This window comes from Mandrillus leucophaeus, unplaced genomic scaffold (assembly GCF_000951045.1).
Source record: "Mandrillus leucophaeus isolate KB7577 unplaced genomic scaffold, Mleu.le_1.0 Scaffold809, whole genome shotgun sequence".
NCBI classification, from domain to species: domain Eukaryota; kingdom Metazoa; phylum Chordata; class Mammalia; order Primates; family Cercopithecidae; genus Mandrillus; species Mandrillus leucophaeus.
In genome coordinates, this window is record NW_012108797.1 from 1254764 (window position 1) to 1277055 (window position 22292).

Genomic DNA, 22292 nt, shown 5'->3' on the forward strand with positions numbered 1-22292 from the left:
TTTTTTGAGACGGAGTTCTGCTCTCTCACCCAGGCTGGAGTGCAGTGGTGCGACCTCAGCTCACTGCAACCTCTGCCCCCCAGGCTCAAGCGACTCTCCTGCCTCAGCCTCCCCAGTAGCTGGGATTACAGGTGCACACCACCATGCTCAGCTAAGTTTTTGTATTTTTAGTAGAGACAGCATTTCGCTATGTTGCCCAGGCTGGTCTCGAACTCCTGACCTCAAGTGATCTGCCCACCTCAGCCTCCCAAAGTGCTGGGATTACAGGCGTGAGCCACCGTGCCTGGCCCACCCTTGGTAATTTTACTTTATTTTTTTTTTAGACAAGGTCTCACTCACATCACCCATGCTGGAGTGCAGTGGTGTGATCATGACTCACTACAGCCTCAACTTCTTAGGCTCAAGTGATTCTCCCACCTCAGCCTCCTGAGTAGCTAGGACTACAAGCACGTGCTGCCATGCTGGGCTAACTTTTTGTATTTTTAGTAGAGACAAGGCGTCAATATGTTGCCCAGGCTGGCCTTGAATTCCTGAGCTCAAGCAGTCCTCCCGTTTCGGCCTCCCAAAGGGCTGGGATTACAGGTATGAGCCACTGTTCCCGGCCAATTTTAATTTTTGTCTTTAAAACATTTTATGAAAAGCTAGTCTTTCTGATAGCTCATTCATTTACAACTTTGCTAAATGATATTATCTCTAACCATATTTTAACACTTATAGTTTATTCATTTATATAATTGTCCTTTCCAGCATGCTCATCTATAACTCAAGACACAAAATGTAAGCATATTAATATTTTAATTTGTCTTAATAATGTTTGTTATCTCCCCAACGCCTGTCTCTAAGCATTTTTTTTAACATGGTATATATTTTATTCCAGACTGTGAAATGTTTAGAAATTCATATTGAAATTGCATAGGAATTGTGTACATTTACAGATGTTTTAAAAATGGAATCTAATTTTCCATACATGTCACGTTCTCTGTTTCAGCAAATATAAAATAATGTCCTTTTGTGTCAATAAACCTATCCATACATAATCATTTCAACGGCTGCATGGTATTTCCTTAACACTTTCCTTTGTCTAGGCATATAAAGGAAATCATATTCCCCATTCCATTTAATTGTGCTATCCTACTCTTTCAGCGTTTAGGTAACATTGAAGTAACACCTTACTTTGAATTGTTAAATATGCAGATTTGGCTTACTCTGTTCCCCAAACTGGCCTCTTCTCAACTTTCTAACTGCATTTCTCATCAAACTCCTTTTACTTGTTTTAGGCAGACTGGGTTCATCCATGCTACCAAAACAGATTATTCAATTACACACTTTTCTTCAAACCACCACTGCCCACTTCCAAGAGCAATCTAATGATTTGTGTTATCTTACCCAGGGCTAAGATGGTAATTTAAATGGGTCCTATAAGAAGTATTAATTTTAGGTTGCTTGTTGGGAAGGCTCATAATTGGGCAAGCAGGTCGGCAACTTGTCTTGCTCTCCTATCCTGACAAATTTGTTCTATCTCGACCAATTTAAATGGGTCCCTCTTCTCGGAAGCATTCCTCAAGTATCAGAGCCCACAATAATCTCTCCCTTCTTAGCTCAAGAACAGAATTTTCTAATGAGCGCATGTTTCTCATACTAATAATTACCTATGTTTGTAAGTGCACACGATGTATCTATACATGGTTCTTAAACTGAAGAAGGGTCACTTATGCCAATTTAAACATAGAACTTTATTGAAAACACAGACTCAAATAGAGAACCATATATTTAAACAACAAATAGCAGGGTAGCTTACTTAGGTGACACAGTTCACTGAAAGCTTAATACTGAAAAATATCGCAATCTGGACAGCAAGACAAAAATATCAACAAATGTGTTTTCAGTTTTGATATTCATTTGGCATCCACAAAATGATCCAGCTCAAAACAAGAGTTTGACGAAGTTAACATAAGCATTAAAAAATGTAAGTTACAACAAAAAAACAGACTGTGAACACCAAAGCACTACTCAGGGCTCTTTGGGAACATAAGGCTGATCAGCGGCGGGTGGTTAATCATATTAACTTTGTTGTCCCACCTCAGGATCATTTTGATTGTCTATTTGGGCTTGTAGTTGCTTAGCTAACTCCTCAAATTCACGAAATGCAGAAATAAGCGGCTCAAGACTAAAATCATCGTCAATTAAGGACATCTTTCCACTTTTTATAATGTTACTGATATTCTGAAACATTTTAATAACAATTTGAATATTATCATTTGTCTCTTCTATGTTAAAGAGACCCACAAATATTGAAAGAGCTTTGGCACTGAATAGTTTTTTTGCCACAGCAGGATTTTCAGACAAATTCAACAGCATTTTCAGAACATGAAACTTTGTTCTCGCATTGGCTGTGGTTAATAAGGAGAGAAACCCGGACATATAGTTGGCAATCAGTGTGTGATAGTCAATAGTCATAGTGAGGTGTCTAAGCATCCTTATTCCAGTTAGCTGCTCAAGGGAATCCACACTATGTGCAAGGGTTTCTTCACACACTTGACATATGAATGTCTCAATCATGTTTAGATTTGGATAAGGTGGAGCCATGTGAATCATATTTTCCAGAAAACTTGTCCTAACTCTAGAGGATGGATAATTAAGCAAGGTTTCAATAAGTGAGACAACACCTGAATCTCGAATGAAATCTCGGGTAAACTGAGAAGCACTTCTCATACCCATTGCAATTTTAGATATTTCATGAATAAAAGGATCCCGAATTTTGTCCATTAATAAAAGGAGTTCCTCAAACTCTTCAGAACCAATTTTCAGCTCACATTGTATGCAGCTGCAGGACCAACCCTCAGACTCTGCACTCTCCCTGGCCCTAAGATGCTCTCGAATTTCCCGGACTGACCGGTAGGAAGGATCATACTGAAATGTGAACTCAGGATCAGGCTGATTACGCTGAAGCAAAGATTCCTGCTCTTCCCCTTCTGGGCTAAGTTCCATGTTCTTGGGCTTTGCCTCAAGTATTTCAGAAGCCTCTTCAGGAATTCTAAAGGGGCTTGTGGATCGGAAGCCAACCCCATGAAAAAGACCAGGTTTGAATTCAACAGTGACCTCTTCCCAGGTTTGGGGCCTGGAGGATGCATTAAGTTCCTCAGCTGCATCTCTGAACCTATCACTGACCTTGTACACAGGACAGGGATTTAGGTCAAAGCAGGCCTCATCTCTGTCCCAGAACCAAGAACCAAATATGGCCTCTTCTTCAGACTCTGGCTTGGCCTCTTCTCTGGCCACAGCCCCCAAACTGGACTTTTCCTCAGCCCAGTACGTGGATCCGCCAATGGCCCCCTCCTCAGTTCCTGGCTCAGATTCACAGATTGCTGAAGCTCCACCCTCCAAACTGGCCTCTTTTTCTGCCCAGAACCAGGACCCAATAATGACTTCCTCCTCAAACCTGGGTTCTTGTTTGACCCTATCACCATCAACATCTTTCTGGACCCTGGGTTTCAAGGCGGTATTAGGATCTTCTTTGTCTCTGCACCTGAATCTACCATTGGCCTCTTCTCCAGGCAATACCCAGGACTGCTTATAGAACTCATCTTCAGACTCAGATTCAAAACAATCTTCTCTATTTGTCCTGAGCTTGGACCTGATATTTGCCTCCTCCCTGACTCTGGGCCTGAACAAGTTACTGGTATTTTCTCCAGCCCAGAAGGAGAATAGGTTGCCGGCCTCATCCTCAGATCCAGACCAGGAATCAACATAGGCTTCTTGCTTGGATCTGGGCCTGGACCTGGGATTAGTCTGATGTTTAGCCCTGTGCCTGGACCTGGTATTGGAGTCTTCTCTGGGCCATGATCTGATACTTGTCTCTTCTCCAGCCCAGAAAGAAGACACTGTAGAGGTCTCATCTGCTGACCAGAACCCAGACTCATTAGAGGCCTCCTCTCTGGCCCTGGGCCTGGAATAGCACCAAGACCCCATATTAGTCTCCTCCCCTGGTCCAAACCAGGGCTGGATTCCTTTCTGACCCTGGGTGCCAGGAAAGGTTTCAGCATCCACATCAACTAGTTCTCTATCCATAGACAGGCCCTTAGATTTATTAACTGATCCAGACTCAGCAGTGGCCAGTGGCCAGGCAACGGCATTAGTCTGGGACACCCCTTCTGCCTGTGACACAGCTTCAGTCCCAAATTCACTCTGGGACCATGCCTGAGCTTCATCCTTGGGCCTTGTTCCAGAGATTGCCTTGGCATCAGTTTTAGGACGAGCACCACCTACTGCCCTGGCATCAGTTTTGGGTCTAGCTCCTGCCATTCCTTGAGCCTCCGTTTTGGGTCTTGCACCACCCATTACTTGGGCCTCAGTTTTGGGCCTTGCCCCAGACATTGCTTGGGCATCAGTTTTGGGCCTTGCCCCAGGCACAGACTTGGTCTCAGTTTTGGGCCTTGCCCCAGTAGTTGCCTGGGTCCTAACCTTGGGTCTGACCACCAGAGGGACATCATTCTCTCTCTCAGCCCCAGCGATAACCTCTTCCCCAGCCTTCTTTTCAGGCTTGGCCTGGGCGCTAGGCTCAATCTCTGCCCTAGTCATGGTACAAGTTACAAAGGAAGTCCAGTAATATACTCCTCCCCCAGTCTAAACCTTAACTACAGATCTGTCACAGGTTTGTTTCTTCACACTCTGATCTTTAGGTGATTGAGGATATAAGCTTGGAAACAAAAGTTAGAGTCAATATCCAGTCCAGTAGTAAATTAGCCTCCTTCCCAAACACAGTCTCAGTCAATAATTCAATAATACAGATTGAGTGTAGAACAGGCACAACCAAGCTAAAGGAAGACAGATATTTCCTGGATGGGTGCAGACCTGTTGAGGGTGGTTGTCAGCAGCAACTCCACCACCAGCAGAGCAGCCACTGGAGGTAGATCTAGGGAGAGAGAATGAAATGAGGCTTTGAGTCTCTTCCAATTGTGTCACCCCATGTGCAGTGAGACTGATGTTGAATGCTAGGTGAGACAGCTGGGCTTTGAGAAAGTCTCTCTGGACCAGCTGCCTGCTACAAAACAGGTCCAACAACGGTGGGAAAGTGTGTCAGCAATGGGAGGGGCCAATAAGCCCCCAGATTGGACCCTAATCACTCCCAGACCCATGCTGGTCTCCACTACCCCACCCAAAAGCACACCCACTCTCATACCAACCTTCACTGATGTGGTGCAGTTTCCCCCTCCTTTTCTTGTTCAAGTGGTGTCAAGCCCCACAGCTGACAGAAGGGGGTCCTACAGACAAGTAAACATAAATGACAGAATGGAGTGTGAGTGCTTGGTAGGTAGGCGGGCACTCTGGCCCCTGTGACAAATATATCTCTTCCCATTCAAGGGTTCAATGTATCTATGGTTTCCTGTATCCCAGTCCCTGCTCTCCGGTTTTTTCTGAGTCACAACCCAACCTACACCTATCTCGTGTCTCCTGCAAGAAATAAAAAGGATGCTGGCACTGTGCAAACCCGGCAGAATAGAAGTGGGTCTGCCACTTCTACTACAGGTGGAAGTGTATCTGCCACCTGCCATGCTCTCTGTCTCCAACTGTCCCCTACATTGTCCCCTCCCCCTTCTCACCAACCTCCAGAGCTGTGAGCCAGTCTCCTCCTCCTTGCCTTTCTTGCAGAACTGGCTAGCCTTAAAGTAGGCCTATGGACAAACACATGAAAAAGTAAGACAGTCAGGATATCAGGGGTGACAGAAGAGCACTTGGTAGACAGACCAACGCCAAGGATGAGTCCCCGTATTATTGGTATGTCTTTCAACATTCGGGGTTTTGCTGGTGGAATATTCTCATTTTATTTGGGCCGTGCTTCAAGGTTCCAGAGATAACAACTCCTTCTCTTGACGTCATACTCTTCCCATTACTCCCTTCTCCAATTCTGAGGATTCACCACTAGGTGCGCCACATCCCCTTGCTCTGCGCAGCATAAAATGGGGGAAGGGCGCCGCATATTCTAGAAAACAGGTTGTGAATTGGTACTTGTCAGTATGTCTTCCTCATCACCCCTCCTTCCAAAGCCCACCCTTTCGTGCCCCCAGTTTAGGACAGTGGGGGAGGTAGGTGGGGATGGAAGGTGGGGGAAGCGCCATTAGAGAGGGGAAGATTATGAGGTGCTCCTGGATGCCGGACTTGCTCTGGTCACAGTCCCCTACCCCGATTCGGGTCCCCAGTCAGTGTTTAGCGCCCAACCCCCATCCCCACACACCTCCAGAAATCCAGGCAATATTCGTGCTCTTCCTTTATCTCAAGCCTCTCCTCTACAGATGCTCACTGTGTCCTGTCAGAATACGCCAGACCTACCGCGCAGACAGAAGACTTTGACATCAACCTGGAGCCTGTGGGAAGAAAAGGCACCCAGGACATAGAGCCCCACAAGCCCCTTTTGGGAATCGGGGCCCGGAGTAGCAAACGCGGCTCACCTCCCGCGGACTGGGTACAGAGCTGGGACGCCGACACCCGCCGGCTTCCCTCGGCGCCCCCAACAACAGCTCCCGCTCCGCCATTTCTCCCGCAGGAGCCTCCCCCACAGCCCTCTCCGGGCACAGACACGGTCGAGGGCGGGGCGCGGGCGCCTGCAAAGCTGGCTGGGAAGCGGTCAGCGCGGTTCTCCTCCGAAGGATCTGACGGTGCCTCTCAAGCCAGCCCCTCAGCCCTTGGTCCGGCCCGGCCCGCTCTGGTCACCGCCTCCCCATCGCCAGGGGTCTCGAGCACTGCGCACCTCTCTCAAGCGCCTGGCTCCCACCGGATCGTCTCCTCGTTGCCAAGCTGTCAGGGTCCGCGGGGCAGGCTGCCTGCTGTTCCACCCTGCCGGACCACCCCCGCAACCCGGACCCCCACCTCAAGCACGCGCACTTGCCTTCAGAGGCCCAGGGCCCAGGTCGTCGGCCTCCCCCTCCTCTCCTCAGCTCTCCTCTGGCGGCTCCTCACTTGGAGCCACCTCTTTCCCCGCGATCCGAATGGCAAAGACGCGTCCCGCCCCCCACGCCTCTGCACCAAAGTAGGCAGGGGCTGCGCAGGATGCGGCAAGAACCGCTCGCCGCGAGGGTGTCGGGAAGGGGGGCGGAGGGATACGGCGCGAAAGTGCTCGACGCCCCCTCCCAGGCCCACCGTAGTTCCGACCCCGAGGTGGGCGGAGCCAGGATGAGCCCCAGCCTGGGTGTGCGGATTCGCACCAGGGTGCCTCAGGAGGGCCCCGCGCACCCTAACGTGGCGACCACTACCATATTTCTGGCGCTGCTATAATATGTGGGACTGGCGGGCGGCTGGGGGCCCGGGCAGAGGACAGGATCGCGAGGTCTGGAAGAGCCGCGCTGGAGGGAACAGCGGATGGATACCAAACCGCCCAGTGATATGTCTGCACTCCCGCCCCAACAGCCCCCTTCACAAGGACTGCTGGGTGTCTGCCCTCTGTCTCTCCCCAGTTCCGTCACCCTCTTTCCTGGACGCTAATGGGAAAGCGGGTGTCAGCACTGCAGTGTGGGAGGGGAGAGGCGATTTCAGGCAATACAGGCCTGGGGCTCTAGGGTGGTCGTCCTGTGCGTTTCTTTCCCAGCTTCGTGGAGCCACTCAGGGGAGGAAGGTACACCTGCTCTTAAGTGAACTCCGGGGCAGGGGGCTCCCATCAAGGCCTCAACACTGCCCCTCCTCTAAAAGAAGGTAGACCTAGACCTCTAACCCTAGGAAACCAACCACTGGTCTGCACCAGACTCATTTCTTTCTGCCACACTGCTCTTTCTCATTTCAAATAGTGGCTCACGTTGGCATTGCACTGTCCCCACAGTTGCCCCCAAAAGAGGACCTCTCCCTGTCAGGACCCGCAGGAGGTCATAACAGTCCTCTCTCTTTGATGGCACCAGGTAGGGATGGTCCTGGCTCCTCTTCAGTTCCCTGTCAAGTCTTCTCTTGCCATGACATTTGACAGTGTGGAAATGTGGCTGGTATTCGCACCAGCTTGGATCTCAGCCACTTGCCACAACTACCTGCTGTTTCAGCAGTCATTCTCTGGAGAGGATCCCACCGTGCACCCCCCTCCCCGAGACAAAGCAACCTGGCTCCTTTTGAATCGCCCCCACATTCATCCTTTAATCTTGAGCCCCTCCTTTCCCTGCTTCCTGCATAGGACAGACAATGTGGTTAAATACGAAGTTGATGTTGTTACTGCTGTCCATTTGAAAACTCATTTAGATGCTACCCTCATTGTGTTTGGCAGGTAATGGTCCCCTAAAGATGTCCATGTCCTGTTCTCCAGAACCTGTACCATTTTATATTACCTGGCAAAGGATCATTAAGATTGCTAATCAGCTGAATTTAATTTAAGATTATGCTGGATTATCTTGGCCAATGTAATTGCAAGGGTACTTTAGATGTGGAAGAGGGAGGCAGGGACTCAATATCAGATTGAAGCACCATGAGAAAGTCTACACTGGCCATTGTTGGCTTTGAAGATGGAAGGAAGCCAAGAATCAAGAAATACAGGCTGTCTCCAGAACCTGGAAAAGACAAACAGATTCTTCCCTAGAAATCCCAGAGGGATAGCTGCTCTGGCAACATCTTGATTTTAGTGTGATGAAACCCTTTGCAGATTTCCAGCCTCCAGGACTGTAAGATAATAATAAATTTGTATTATTTTAAGCCTTTCTGTATGTGGTAACTAGTTAAAGCAGCAGTATGAACCTAATACATTCACCATCCTGACGAAGTCTATTCCCCTTGACTTTCTTTACCCGTGGATCAGTCTCTGGGAAGATCTACTTTGGAGCTCATGCCTCACCACTACAAACATCAATTCCCTCTTCTTTGCTTCCTAAAGGAGAGTGATTTTTTTAATGTCCCTTATAGGTAATCTTGGAGAAAGTTCCGTTTTGCTGAAACCACTGATATTTCCCAGGTAGAAAAGGGAACCCTATTCTCCTCCTCCTCCTCCTCCTCCCTTCTTCCTTCTTCCTTCCTTTCTTTCTTTCTTCTTCTTCTTCCCCTTCTTCCCCTTCTTCTCCTTCTTCTCCTTCTGCTTCTTCTTCCTTTGTTGTTGTTGTTTTTGAGAGGGAGTATCACTCTTGTTGTCCAGGTGCTGGGATTACAGGTGTGAGCCACTGTGCCTGGCCTGATACAACTTATTACTACACTATTATCTAAATTATAAACTCTTCACACTCTGCTAGTTGGTTCCAAAAGTTCCTTCATAGTCATTTTCTTTCCTGGCACAGAATCAAATATGTGTGTACGCACTGAATGTGGTGTGTCTCTTTGGTTTACTTTAATTTGAAATAGTTTTTCAGCCTTTCTTTGCTGATTTTCCCCCAAGTTCTAGTTTATTTTATGTATGCTCTCTTAGAAACCTTTGCCTACAGTCCCAGACATGAAGAAATTCTTTTTTTTTTTTTTCTATAAGCTTTGTGGCTTAACTTCTATAGTTAAATCTATGATCTGTCTCAAATTTATTTTTTTTGTGTTGTGTGAGGCAGGAGTCAAGGTTCATTTTCTTCCATATATATATCCAGTAGTCCAAGCATCATTTGTTAAAAAGACTTTCCCCAGTTGGACTGCTTGGTTCCTTTGTAGAAAAATCTAAAAATTTTATAAGTGTTGGCCAATTCCTAGGCTATTCCATTGATCTATTTGTTGACCCTTACACCAGTGCCAAACATTCTTAATTTTTGTAGCTTCCTGGCAAGTATTGGAGTCAGGTAAATACATCCTCCAACAGTGTTCTTCCTTTTCAATATTTATTGAAGAAGTTCCCTTCTTTTATTTTTCTTCCTCCTTAGTTTTCTGACTTTTTTTTCCATAATGGATAGGTGCTGAAATTTGTCAAAATTTTTTGCATCTATTGAAATGATCGTATCAGTTTTCTTCTTCATTCTGGTAATTACCTTGATTTTCAAATGTTAAGCCAACCCATAATCGTGCAACAAATCCCATTGTTCATAATCTATATTTTTATATTTTATTATATATTTTTGGGTTCAAGTGTTTGATAGTCACTTGATGACTATTGTGGGTAGTGGGGCAATTCTGGACACCACAAATATAGAATATTTTCATCATCATAGAAAGTTCTATTGGACATCTCTACAGTGATCTATTTCTAAATAATTTCATATTATTCCTTCACATGTAAAATCCTTCATGAGTCATCAATATCTATAGGATATATGCGTTTTTGTCCAGCCTCAGTATACCTCTTGATCTCATTTTCTTATTATGTTCCCACACTTTCTTTCTTCTCTTGTCAATTTAGTTGCAGAATGCTTATGGTGTCATCGTGCTAGCTTTCATGTTAATCCTCTCTGGAATGCTGTAACACTTCTCACTTTTATTGTACACACAGTAGTTTGGTCTAGTCCTTTTTGGTTGTCATCAAGTCCTTTTTTTCTCTTACTCTCTTACCCCAATAGGTTAAGGAGTTAGCCAAAGTCTTGTTATAAAAAATGCACACACCATTTTCTAAGCAAAAGGCTTTCTGTGCGAGTGTAGTTTGACGATATAGAGTACAGTGAAGTTTTAGGCATAAACACATCAAAGCCTTCAGCAAGTTGAACTTTTGGATCTGAGATAGGTAATTCAAGAACAATGCTAAATCCTAGAATGTAGTTCTCCTTAGTGAAGGTGTGCTCGGCTGCTTGGAGAACAAACTGTTCAGAGGCCCCTCCTGACTTCTTCTCTATTTAAAACTCATGAGCTTCTGTTTCACAATGAGAGGTTCAATGGTCTTTGGGGGCACTTTTTTCATTTCTCATGCGTGAAATACTAGTTTGTTGAGAGCATATAAGGGCAATTTTGAAGGATTTTCTATGTAGACAATAATGTCATTTGTGGGCCAGGTGCGGTGGTAATCCCAGCACTTTGGGAGGTGGGAGGATCACTTGAGGCCAAGAAGTTCGAGACCAGCCTGGCCAATATGGTGAAACACCATCTCTACTAAAAATACAGAGCTAGACTCTGTCTCAAAATAATAATAATAATAATAATGTCATTTGTGAACAAAGATAAGTTTATTTCTTCCTTCCACATCTGTGTACCTTTTGAGTTTATTGTTTTACTGCATTAGCTAGGACTTCCAGTACAATGTTGAATAGGATTAGTGAGAAGGGACATCCTTGGTTTGTTCCTGATCTTTGCAGGGAAGCATCTAGTTTCTTACCCTTATGATGTTAGCTGTAAAGTTTTTGTAGATGTTCTTTATTAAGTATAAAGAGATCTCTCTGTCTTACTCAGTTCAGGTTGCTATAACAAAATGCCATATACTGAGTGGCTTAAATAATAGACATTCATTTCTCACAGCCGTGAAGGCTAGGAAGTCTAAGATGAAGGTGCCAGCAGATTTGGTTGCTGGTGAGGTCTCACTTCCTAGCTTGTTTTCCTAGCTTTTGTTTTCATTGAGTTTTTCCATTGATTTCCTATTCATTCGTTCATTCACCTTCTCATTGTGTTCTCACATGGTTATTCCTCAGTGTGTGCATGTGGTGGGGGGGGGGTAGGTGGGGAGAGAGACAGAGAGATCAAGCTCTCTGGTGTCTCTTTATAAGAGCACTGATCCCATTTTGAGAGTTCCATCTTCATCAGATAATCTAAACCTGATTAACTGCAAAAGGTCCCACCTCCATATGCCATCACATTGGTTGTTGGAACTTCAATATACACATTTGGTGTGGGACATACACATTTAGCCCATAGCACCTCTATCCCTAGTTTTCCCAGAGTTTCTCTTTTTAAAATCATGAATGGGTGTTAGATTTTGCCAAATACTTTTGCTGCTCTATTGATGTAATAATGTCATTTTTCCTCTTTAGCCTTTTGATGTGATGGATTATATTAATTGATTTTTGAATGTTGAAACATTCTTGCATACCTGGAATAAATTCTACTAGGTTGTGGCATATAATTCTTTTTATACATTGTTGGATTTGATGGGCTAATATTTGTTGAGAATTTTTACATTTATCTGTGTAAGGGATATTGGTCTGTTTTACTTTCTTGTAACTTTTTTACCTGGTCTTGGTATTAGGGTAATGCTGACCTCATAGCATTTTTTAAGAAAGTATTCCCTTGGGTTCTATTTTCTATGAGAGACTGTATGGAATTACTATAATTTCTTCCTTATATGTTTGGTAGAATTCACCAGTGAACCCATCTGGGCCTGGTGCTTTCTCATTTGGAAGTGTATTATGCATTGATTGAGTTTCTTTTTTTTTAAATTAAGTTTTATTTTAAGTTCCAGGATACATGTGTAGGATGTGCAGGTTTTTTACATAGGTAAACTTGTGCCATGGTGGTTTGCCGTATCTATCAACCCATCACCTACGTATTAAACCCCACATGCATTAGCTATTTATCCTCATGCTCTCCCTCCTCCCACCCCCTTCAACAGGCCCCAGTGTGTGTTGTTCTCCTTCCCGTGTTGATGTGTTCTCACTGTTCAGCTCCCACTTATAAGTGAGAACATGCAGCGTTTGGTTTTCTGTTTCTGTGTTAGTTTGCTGAGGATAATGGCTTCCACCTCCGTCCATGTCCGTGCAAAGGACATGATCTCATTCCTTTTTATGGCTGCATAGTATTCCATGGTGTATATGTACCACATTTTCTTTATCCAGTTTATCACTGATGGGTTTTTGGGTTGATTACATGTCTTTGCTATGATACCATTTCTTTAATGGTTACAGGCTTAGGCAGATTATCTACTTCTCCCTGGGTTTGTTTTGGTAGATTGTGTTTTTCAAGGCATAGTTCCATTCCAGCTAGGCTATCAAAGTTTTGGACAAAGTTGTTCATAATATTCTTTTATTATCTTTTTAATGTCAACAGGAGAGTAGTGATAGGCCTTCCTTTATTTCTGATATTAACAATTTGTGCCTTGTCTCTTTTTTTCTTAGTCTGGCTAGAGACTTATAAATGTTTTTAATCTTTTCAAAGAATCAGCTTTTGTTTTCATTGAGTTTTTCCATTGATTTCCTATTTTCAATATCATTGATTTCTGCCTAGATTTTATATTTAATTTTGATTACTTTGAATTTAATTTCCTCTTCTTTGTATAGTTTCCTAAGATAGAAGCTTAGATTACTGATTATAGATCTTTCTTCTTTTCTAATATATTCATTACATGCTATAAACTTCTTTTTACGCACTGTGTTGCTACATCCCACAACTTTGATAAGTTGTATTTTTGTAATTATTTTAGGTTATTTAAAAAATTTCCCTTGAGCAAAGTACTTTTATAACAGAGTATTTCTAATTCATTCCTCCAATCCTTTATACCATTGTTGTCATTCATTACACTAATCTGTAAGTTGCCATGATCACATACATTGTTGCTAACATTATTATTTTGGACAAACTGTTTTCTGTTAAATCAATTAATAAGAAAAATACAAGATTTAATTTTACCCTCACTTATTCCTTGTCTAACATGCTTCCTTTCTTTACATAAATCTGAATTTCTGACCTGCATAATTTTCCTTCTCTCTGAAGATTGTCTACTGATATCTTTACAAGCCAGGTCTATTGGGAACAAATTTTCTCAATTTTTATTTGTCTGAGAATATCCAGAATGTCTTCTTTAGATGAGAAGGGTAATTTCATAGAATTCTGTGTTGTTGTTCTTTTCCTTCAACACTTTAAATATGTTACTCCACTCTCTTCTTGCTTCTATGGTTTCTGAAAAAAATCTGAATGCAATTTTTATCCCTGCTTCTTTGTAGGTAATTGTTTTCTCTGGCTTTTAAAATATCTTCTAGTTGTCTTTGATTTTCTGCAGATTGAATATAATATTACTGTAGATGTTCTGATTTTTATCCTGCTCCATGTTCTCTGAGTTTCCTAGATCTGTGGATTGGTATATTCTGAATTCTGAAAAATTCTTAGCCATTATGACATCAAATATCTCTGTTCCTTTCTCTTTTCTTTCTGTTATTCCTATTACATGTAAGTTACATGTTTTGTAATTGTCCCACAGTTCTTGTTCCATCTTTCTCCTGTTTTATCTCTTTGCATTCTGTTTTGGAAGTTTCAATTGGCATTTCTTCAAGCTCACTGATTCTACTCCCAGCCATGTCCAGTTTATTGAGAAATCCATGAAAGGCACTCTTCATTTCTCTTTCTTTATTTCTGGCAGTTTCCTTTTGTTTCTTTCTTAGACTTTCAATTTCTGTGCTTACAGTAACCATCTGTTCATGCATGTTGTCTGCATTTTCCATTAGGGCACTTAGCATATTAATCATAGTTGTTTTAAATTCCTAGTCAGATAATTCCAAAGTCTCTGCCATATCCCAAACTAATTCTGATGCTTACTCTAGCTCTTGATTCCTTGGTATTTTTCTGTTATACTTGTATTTTCTTGTTGAAAGATCAATATGATGTGGTGGGTAAAAGAAAATGAGGTAAGTAGGCCTTTAGTCTGGCTAGTAGTTGGGCTGTGTTTATTGTTTGCTATAGCTTAATTTTCTTCTGATGTCCTTGCTTTAGTATCCCCTGCTGTCTTTGGGTTTCTCTAGAGACTTCTTAAATACGGTCTCATAAGTATAGTTTCTTCTGTCTTAATATTCTGCTATAATACAGTAGCCTTTCCGATGTAGTAGAAATGGAGGTGGGCAGCAGGGGGAGAGAAGTATTTCCAGGTCCTATTATTAGGTTTCAGTGTTTTTGTGAGCTTTTGCCCATTTTGTGACATTCACAATGCTTCTCATTTTTTTTTTTTTTTTAACCTTAAGTGAGACAGGAAGTGTAGAAGGGGCTAGAATTTGATATTTTCCTTTGGCCTGTGACCTTATAAGTGTTTCTTAACTTTTTTCCTCCAAAAGTGAGACAAGAATGCTAGGTGGAGTTGGAATTGGTGAAATGCCTGAGCCCAGGTGGGAGAAGGCTCCAGTAGTTTGTCTCTCTTAAGAGTAGTCAGTTGTATGGAGAATGCTCTGGGTGTACTTCAATGGTTGTATTTCCTCTCCCTCTGCGAGATTCACAAGGGGATAATTCTTGGTTCTTCACCACAAGAACTGAGTGAGTTTCCTGAAGGTTAAATCCATAAAAAGCCCCTATAAGACTATGACTTCCGGAATTTCTCACTCTCCTGCTGCTCCACAGTCAGTGTCAAGAAGTTCATCAACTTAACATTTAAGTGTCCCTACCAGTTTATGGCTCTAGTAAATTCTATTCCATGTAAGCCAATTTCAGCTTTGACTCTGAATGTACTGTTTCTCCAGATTTTATGGTATTGGTTCGGCCTATGACCTTAGTTCTCTGATAGGTCCAAAAAAAAAAAAAGCCATTTGTTTTCAGTTTATTCAGGTTTTTCTTATTTAAATTTGGGAGTGATGACTTCTAAGCTCTTTATATATTGCAGCTGACACTAAAATTTTTGACTTTTTAGCTATGCTACTTAAAGAAGTCTTGACAGTTATTTTTCACAAGTCTCTCAAGGCCATTTAAACTCTATTCCTCTTCGATGTTCAGGTACTTGAATTGATCACTGGATAAGCGTTTCTGTGCCACTACAGAGAAAGTGACAGAAGGTGATTGTAATTTTTTAAATACAACTAAGAGTTCTTTAACAGAGATTGTTTGAGCCAGGAATTCTAATTCTAGAATTTTTCCCTAAGGAAATACCTTAAGGATGTGCAAATCAATTTAGCTACAAGAATATTAATCCTGTGCTATTCCTTCATCTATGGGCTAACTTTAGAAAAGAAAAACACCTTGGAGAGAGTGCGCTCAAAGTGTAGATAAAACAGAAAAACAGAATTGATCCAAGCATCAGCAAACACAAGCACCTATATAATCTTCAGATTTTCAATATCTTTTCTCAATATCCTAGAATTAACCCAGGTAATCTTACTGGGTGAAACAGGGCAAGAACTATAACTGGGCTGACACAAAAAATACACGAGTGAAATGTATCATTTAGTACTAGAAATTTCCCACAGAGACATTCCTTACAGAATTGTTTATAATAGGGAAAAATAGATATAACCTAAATATATGAGTATAGGGGATTTGTTAATTTATGACAAACTCATGAGATGCAATAGATGTGTTAATTAGCTTGATTTAGTCACTCCACAGTGTATCTATATATCAAAACGTCATGTTGGACATCATACATATGTACAATTTTCATTTCTCAATGAAAAAAAGAATATATATTTTTAAATGAAACTGTTTCAGAAACACCTTGTCAGCAGTGGGAATTATCCAACTTTTATTTTTGTTCTTATGAAAGGTAAAAAATGGAATACTATTATTTTAATGTGTTCTACAATTGTGAGGGAGTCTATCAATAATGATGTGCTACATTACATTGCCGTAACAGATGACCCCCAAATCTGGGCAACTTAAAATAACCAAAATACCCAGAACTTTGGGAGGCTGAGGTAGGCAAATAGCTTGAGGCCAGGAGTTTTGAGACCAGCCTGGCCAAAATGGCTAAACCCCATCTCTACTAAAAATACAAAAATTTGCCAGGAATGGTGGTACACACATATAATCCCAGCTATTCGAGTGGCTGAGGCAAGAGAATCACTTGAACTCAGGATGTAGAGGTTGCAGTGAGCCAAGATTGTGCCACTGCATTCCAGCCTGGACAACAGAGTGAGACTCTGTCTCAAAAAAAAAAATCACAAAAATATATTTGTTGTTCATATTACATGTCTAACACCTCTGTTGGGAGCTTTACTCATGAGGATTAAATGGAACAGTTATGATCTGAAACATTGCTGGTTACCATGACATAGGAAGAGACCGATCATGACAAATCTCACAGCAGCTCTTAAAAGTTTCCTCCCAGAACTGACAAAAATCTTTTTGAATATTGCATTGATCAAAGCAAGTTACATGGCCATTGTTGTGTTCAAAAGGTGTGGGGAAGTGCAAGGCTAAGTGTCTGAAAATTGGACTGCGGGAAATCTTGGTTAGCAACAGTAATAATTAACAAAAGTCCCAAATCTATTTGCTGAGTACTACAGACCTTTTTTCTTTCCTGTGAACTACTTATTTAAAGCTTTCCATTGGGATATTCACTCCACTGATTTATAGTATGCTTTTGTTAACTCACAAAATGAGCCTGTAGATTGCCATATCTGCTGTAACTAGTGTTTCCAGTATATGCTGTTTTTTGACTTGTTTATAATATATTATTATTATTATATTATTATTATTATTATATATTTAGTTTTTTTGAGACGGAGTCTCGCTCTGCTGCCCAGGCTGGAGTGCAGTGGCACGATCTCAGCTCACTGCAAGTTCTGCCTCCTGGGTTCACGCCATTCTCCTGCCTCAGCCTCCCGAGTAGCTAGGACTACAGGCGTCCGCCACCACACCCAGCTAATTTTTTTGTATTTTTAGTAGAGACAGGGTTTCACCGTGTTAGCCAGGATGGTGTCGATCTCCTGACCTCATGATCCGCCAGCCTTGGCCTCCCAAAGTGCTGGGATTACAAGCGTAAGCTACTGCGCCCGGCCTGTTTATAATATTTTAAAACAGCTTTATTAAAATACAATTCATATACAATTCACCAATTCAAAATGTACAATTCAAAGACTTTAATACACTTAGAGTTGTGCATTCATCACCAAAATCAATTTTGTAACATCTTTAAGCCCAAGAAGATACTCTCTGTCCCTTAGTTGTCAGATTGCATTGCCCTAACCCCCAAACCAGAGGCAACAATTCATTTTTCTGTCTCTATAAATTTGTCTATTTTGGATTTTTCATATAAATGGAATCATTTAGTATGTAGTTGTTATTTGTATTATTATTATTTTTTCTAATTTGGTCTTGAGGTCTCTGTCTGGAGAGTGGCTATAAATTCTAGCCCTGTGCTGAATGGGGCTCTAAGGGAGGTGGTCTTCAATGTTTACAGTGTGCTTTTCACGGGATACTTTGTCCTGGCAGACAGCCTAATGCCTAAGTGTCCAACCTGTGACCAGGTGTCCCTCTCACTGAAAACTTGTTTGTACTGGCAGACACCCTTGTGGCTCTTGTTTGACCTGTGTCCAGTTTATCCCTGCTAAGATAGTCACTTGCAAGGAGAGCCCTGACCAGGATAGTTAGGTTTGGTTGTGTAAGTCAAATGAGGCACAGAGAAGACAGCACAACAAAACATATGAAATACAAAATATTTTTATTACTCAGATCTACAAGAGAAGAGGGTTGCCCACAAGGGCTGATGAGAAGTCTGAAGACAGCAGGATGCGCAACCAGTGGGTGTTGAGTGGGACAGACCTGTAGGCTGGGCCTTTATTGTGATCAAAAGCATTACCCAAATATGTTTCCTATGAGGAGTTCAAACCGGTGAGTTTGAAGCAAGTAGGGATGAGTTCCAGGAGGTCACACCATCACTGAGAGGTGATCACTGTGGCATATTTGCATTGTCCATGTTGGGTGTGAGGGTCAGTGGGGCAAGTCAAGTAGGTTATATCTCTCCGTCCCAGAGGGTGGTGGATATCTGGTTGTGTAAGGCAGATATATGGATTGACCACATTGAGAAAGTGTGAGGAAGTGGAGAATTAGGTGATTAGGCCCTGCCTCTGGTATGAGAAAGTTAGAAAGTTAACTCTATATCTAGGGTGGATGCCGGAGCAACATGAAATTATAGGAATTGACTACAATGGTTCTTTGTGATTTCTTTCACTTAGCATAAGGCTCTTCCCTGTTGTAGCATTTATTAGTACTTTATTGCTTCTTACTGTGGAAAATTATTCCATTGTATGAATATACCACATTTTATTTATCTATTTACCAGCTGATGGAAACTGGGGTTGTTGCTATGTATTGTCTATTATGAATAATGTTGCTATGAACATATGTGTACAACATTTTATGTGGACATATGTTTTCATTTCTCTTGGATATATGTCTAGGAGTGAAACCGCTAGAATATAAGGTCATTTTTTGAAAAACTGCCAGACTGCTTTCCAAAACAACTGCACAATTTTACATTCCCACCAGCAGTGTATGAGGATTCTCATATTGCCATATCCTTACCAACACATTTTATTACCTGTCTTTTAATTATTTTCATCCGAATGGGTATGGAAATGTTTGGGGGTTTTGATTTGCATTTCAGTGATAGCTCATGATGTTGAGCATTGTTTCATGTGCTTACTTGCAATTTTTATATTTTCTTTTTTTTTTTTTTTTTTACCAAAATATGTTTATTATTTTGGTGTACCTGAGAAACAGTTCCATTTAGAATTGCTTTGGTGTCTTCATGATGTTACAGCTTTTTAATGTATAAATATGCCAATACATTGTAATGTGTGTGTGTGTATTTGCCTGTATATTATATTTAACATATTTCTTATGAGTGAGCATTTAGGTTGCTTTTATTTATTTATTTATTTATTTATTTTTATTTATTTTTAATTTATTTTTTTATTATACTTAAAGTTCTAGGGTACATGTGGATAACGTGCAGGTTTGTTACATATGTATACCTGTGCCATGTTGGCGTGCTGCACCCATCAACTCGTCAGCACCCATCATCTCGTCATTTACATCAGGTATAACTCCCAATGCAATCCCTCCCCCCGCCCCCCTCCCCAATTTTTATATTTTCTTTGGAGAAATATTTATCCAGATCTTTTGACCATTTTTATATTGGGTTGTCTTTTTACTTTTGAGTTGAAACAGTTTTTATTCATTCTAGATTGAAGTTCCTTGCTAAGTATATGATTTGAAATATTGTCTCCCATTCTCTGGGTTGGGTTTTCACTTATGTCCTTTGAAGCACAAAAGTTTTTAATTTCGATGATGTACAGTTTGCCTATTTTTCCCTTTGTTCTTTGTGCTTTGGTGTCATATGTAAGACACCAAATGTTACAAAGGTCCATAGTCACAAAGATTTATACCATGTGTTTTCTTCTAAGGGTTTTATAGATTTAGCTCTTACATTTAGGTTTTTGGACAATTTCTAGTTCATTTTTTCTAGTTCAATTTCTAGTTCAATTTTCTAGTTCATTTTTTCTAGTTCAATTTCTAGTTCAATTTGAACAATTTCTAGTTCATTTTTATATACGGTGTGAGGCAAGGATTAAAAGTCATTATTTTGCAGGTGCCTGTCCAATTGTCCCAACACCATTTGTTGAAAAGACAATTCTGACCCTATTGTATAGCTCTCATGCTCTTGTCAAACTCAATACATGTGAGGATTTATTTCTGGACTCTCAATACTTTTTCATTCATATTTATGTTTACCCTTATGTCAGTACCACATAGTCTGGATTACTGTAGTTTCATGGTAAGCATTGAAATCAAATAGTGTGAGTCCTTCAACTTTGTTCTTTTATTATTTTGGATACTGTGGATCACTTGCATATAAATTTTGAGAGCAGCTTCTGGATTTCTATAAAAAGGCAGCTAAATTTGGTAAGGATTACACTGAGTCTATAGATCAATTTAGCTGGTATCAATATTTTAATAATATTAAGTCTCACAATCCATAAACATGGGATGACTTTCCATTTATTTAGGTCTTCAATTCTTTTCAACAATTTTTAGAGTTTTCAGTGAACAAATATTACACTTTTTTGGTAAAACTCCTTAGTTTTAAAAATTATTTTGATGCACTTGCAGTTATAAAAATGTCATTTTTTTTTATCATTACTACTGTATAGAAATACAATATGTTTTTGCATATTGATATTTTATCATGCAACTCTACTGAAGTTCATTGAACAGGTTTTAGTGGATCTCCCAGGATTTTCTATATGCAAGATTAATTCATCTGCAAATGTTTATATTATGAATCATGTTAACATTATCAGTTAACTTTATCAATTTTTATGTCCCGCTTATTTCTATCTAACCTAGAATATAAATAGGTTAGATAGAAGTATTAATTATTAATAAAACATAAATAAAAACCACAATGAGATACCACTTCACACCTAATAGGATGCTAGAATATAAATTTAATTTATAAATATAAAATATATAATAAAATATACATAAATTTATTTTATATAAATATATAATAAAATATATAAAATAAAATGTAAAATATAAATTAATTTATATATAAGATTTTTTAAAGTCTCTAATATATTTTCTTAGTACTTTTATGATTTCGAGATTTGTGTTTAAATCTTTGAATCAATTGGAGTTGGTGAGGATGTGGAGAAATTGGAACCCTTGTGCATTGCTGATGACAATGTAAAATCAAGAAAGGATTCCAGCAAAACGGGTGGGGAAAATCATGACCTGGGTGGTCTCTCTTCTCAATTGTCGAGTTTAACATAGGTACTCTGGTTGATATACTGCTGTTAAATTGGAGTGTTTGTGAGAGGGGGAGGGCCTGAAGCTTCCTAGTCTGCCATCTTGCTAATGTCATTCCACTGTTGAGATTTTGTATCTTCTTTAGTCAGCTCCATCTCCTTTTCTGTTATTGTCACAAATTATAACTTTATACATTGCATGTCCAAAACATACATTAAATATTGATTTTTATGCATTTGTCTTTCAGGTCATACAAAAAATAAAAAAGTGGAGCTACAATCCAAAATTCTAACAGTACTGGCTTTTGTCATTACTTACATATTTATATTTGCTAGAGATCTTTATCTCTTCATATAGCTGTGAGTTATTGTCTAGTTTCTTTTTGTTTAAATCTACATGGCTCTCTTTAGAATTTCTTGCTTGGCATATCTAGTGAAAATGAACTCCCTCAGATTTTGTTTATCTGAGAATGTCTTAATTTATCCCCATTAAAAAATATTTTTTGGTGAACATGGAATTCTCAGTTGACTCTTCCCCCAGCACTTTGATGATATAAACCTGACACATTCTGGCCTCCAGGTTTCTGATACCAAATTGGCTGACAGTCTTAATCACTTGTATATGATCAGTCACTGCTGACAGGTCTTAATCGCTTGTATATGATCAGTCACTGCTCTCTTTCTGCTTTTAAGATTCACTCTTTGTCTTTCAATAATTTTATTATAATGTATTTTAGCATATGTCACTTTGTTTTGTCCTGTTTATAGTTAATTGAGCTTCTTGGATTTTTACATTCATGTGTTTTATCAAACTTGGAAAGTTGTTAGCCATTATTACTTTTTGAATGATCTCTCTGCCCCCTTCTCTCTGTCTTCTCTTCCTAATATTCCCATAATGTGTAAGTTGGCCTGTTGTTCTGCTGGATCATGTCCCACAGGTCCCTTAGGCTCTGTTCACTTTTCTTCATTTTTTTCCCTTTCTGTTCCTCAGACTCAATAATTTAAAAGGTTCTATCTTCTAGCTCTCTGAATCTTTATTCCACTTGCTGAAATCAGCTTTTGCCC

The 22292-nt window shown here is 40.6% G+C and overlaps 2 protein-coding genes across 11 annotated transcripts in view; both read right to left on the reverse strand.

Annotated features, from left to right (window-relative positions):
- BHLHB9 (basic helix-loop-helix domain containing, class B, 9) overlaps positions 1-22292 on the reverse strand; it is a 97608-nt gene that overhangs the window by 44636 nt on the left and 30680 nt on the right. The window contains exons 1-3 of one of the 4 annotated variants that reach the window (XM_011967730.1): positions 6884-6990; positions 5605-5672; positions 5184-5261 (exon numbers count right to left, since the gene is read on the reverse strand). The exons of 1 other annotated variant lie outside the window; for it this stretch is intronic. The gene's annotated coding sequence lies outside the window, so the exon portion shown is untranslated. Of the gene's footprint in view, positions 1-5183; positions 5262-5604; positions 5673-6883; positions 7104-22292 lie in introns of those variants that run through there. 2 more of the 4 variants (XM_011967727.1, XM_011967734.1) reach the window with 2 other exon arrangements.
- GPRASP2 (G protein-coupled receptor associated sorting protein 2) overlaps positions 1713-22292 on the reverse strand; it is a 51477-nt gene continuing 30897 nt past the window's right edge. The window contains exons 1-5 of one of the 7 annotated variants that reach the window (XM_011967715.1): positions 6884-7351; positions 6233-6323; positions 5605-5672; positions 5184-5261; positions 1713-4912 (exon numbers count right to left, since the gene is read on the reverse strand). In XM_011967715.1, the coding sequence (XP_011823105.1) occupies positions 2062-4578 (2517 nt within the window). In that variant the 5' untranslated portion in view covers positions 4579-4912; positions 5184-5261; positions 5605-5672; positions 6233-6323; positions 6884-7351 and the 3' untranslated portion in view covers positions 1713-2061. Of the gene's footprint in view, positions 5042-5183; positions 5262-5604; positions 5673-6232; positions 6363-6446; positions 6583-6883; positions 7352-22292 lie in introns of those variants that run through there. The other 6 variants (XM_011967721.1, XM_011967718.1, XM_011967716.1 and 3 more) reach the window with 6 other exon arrangements.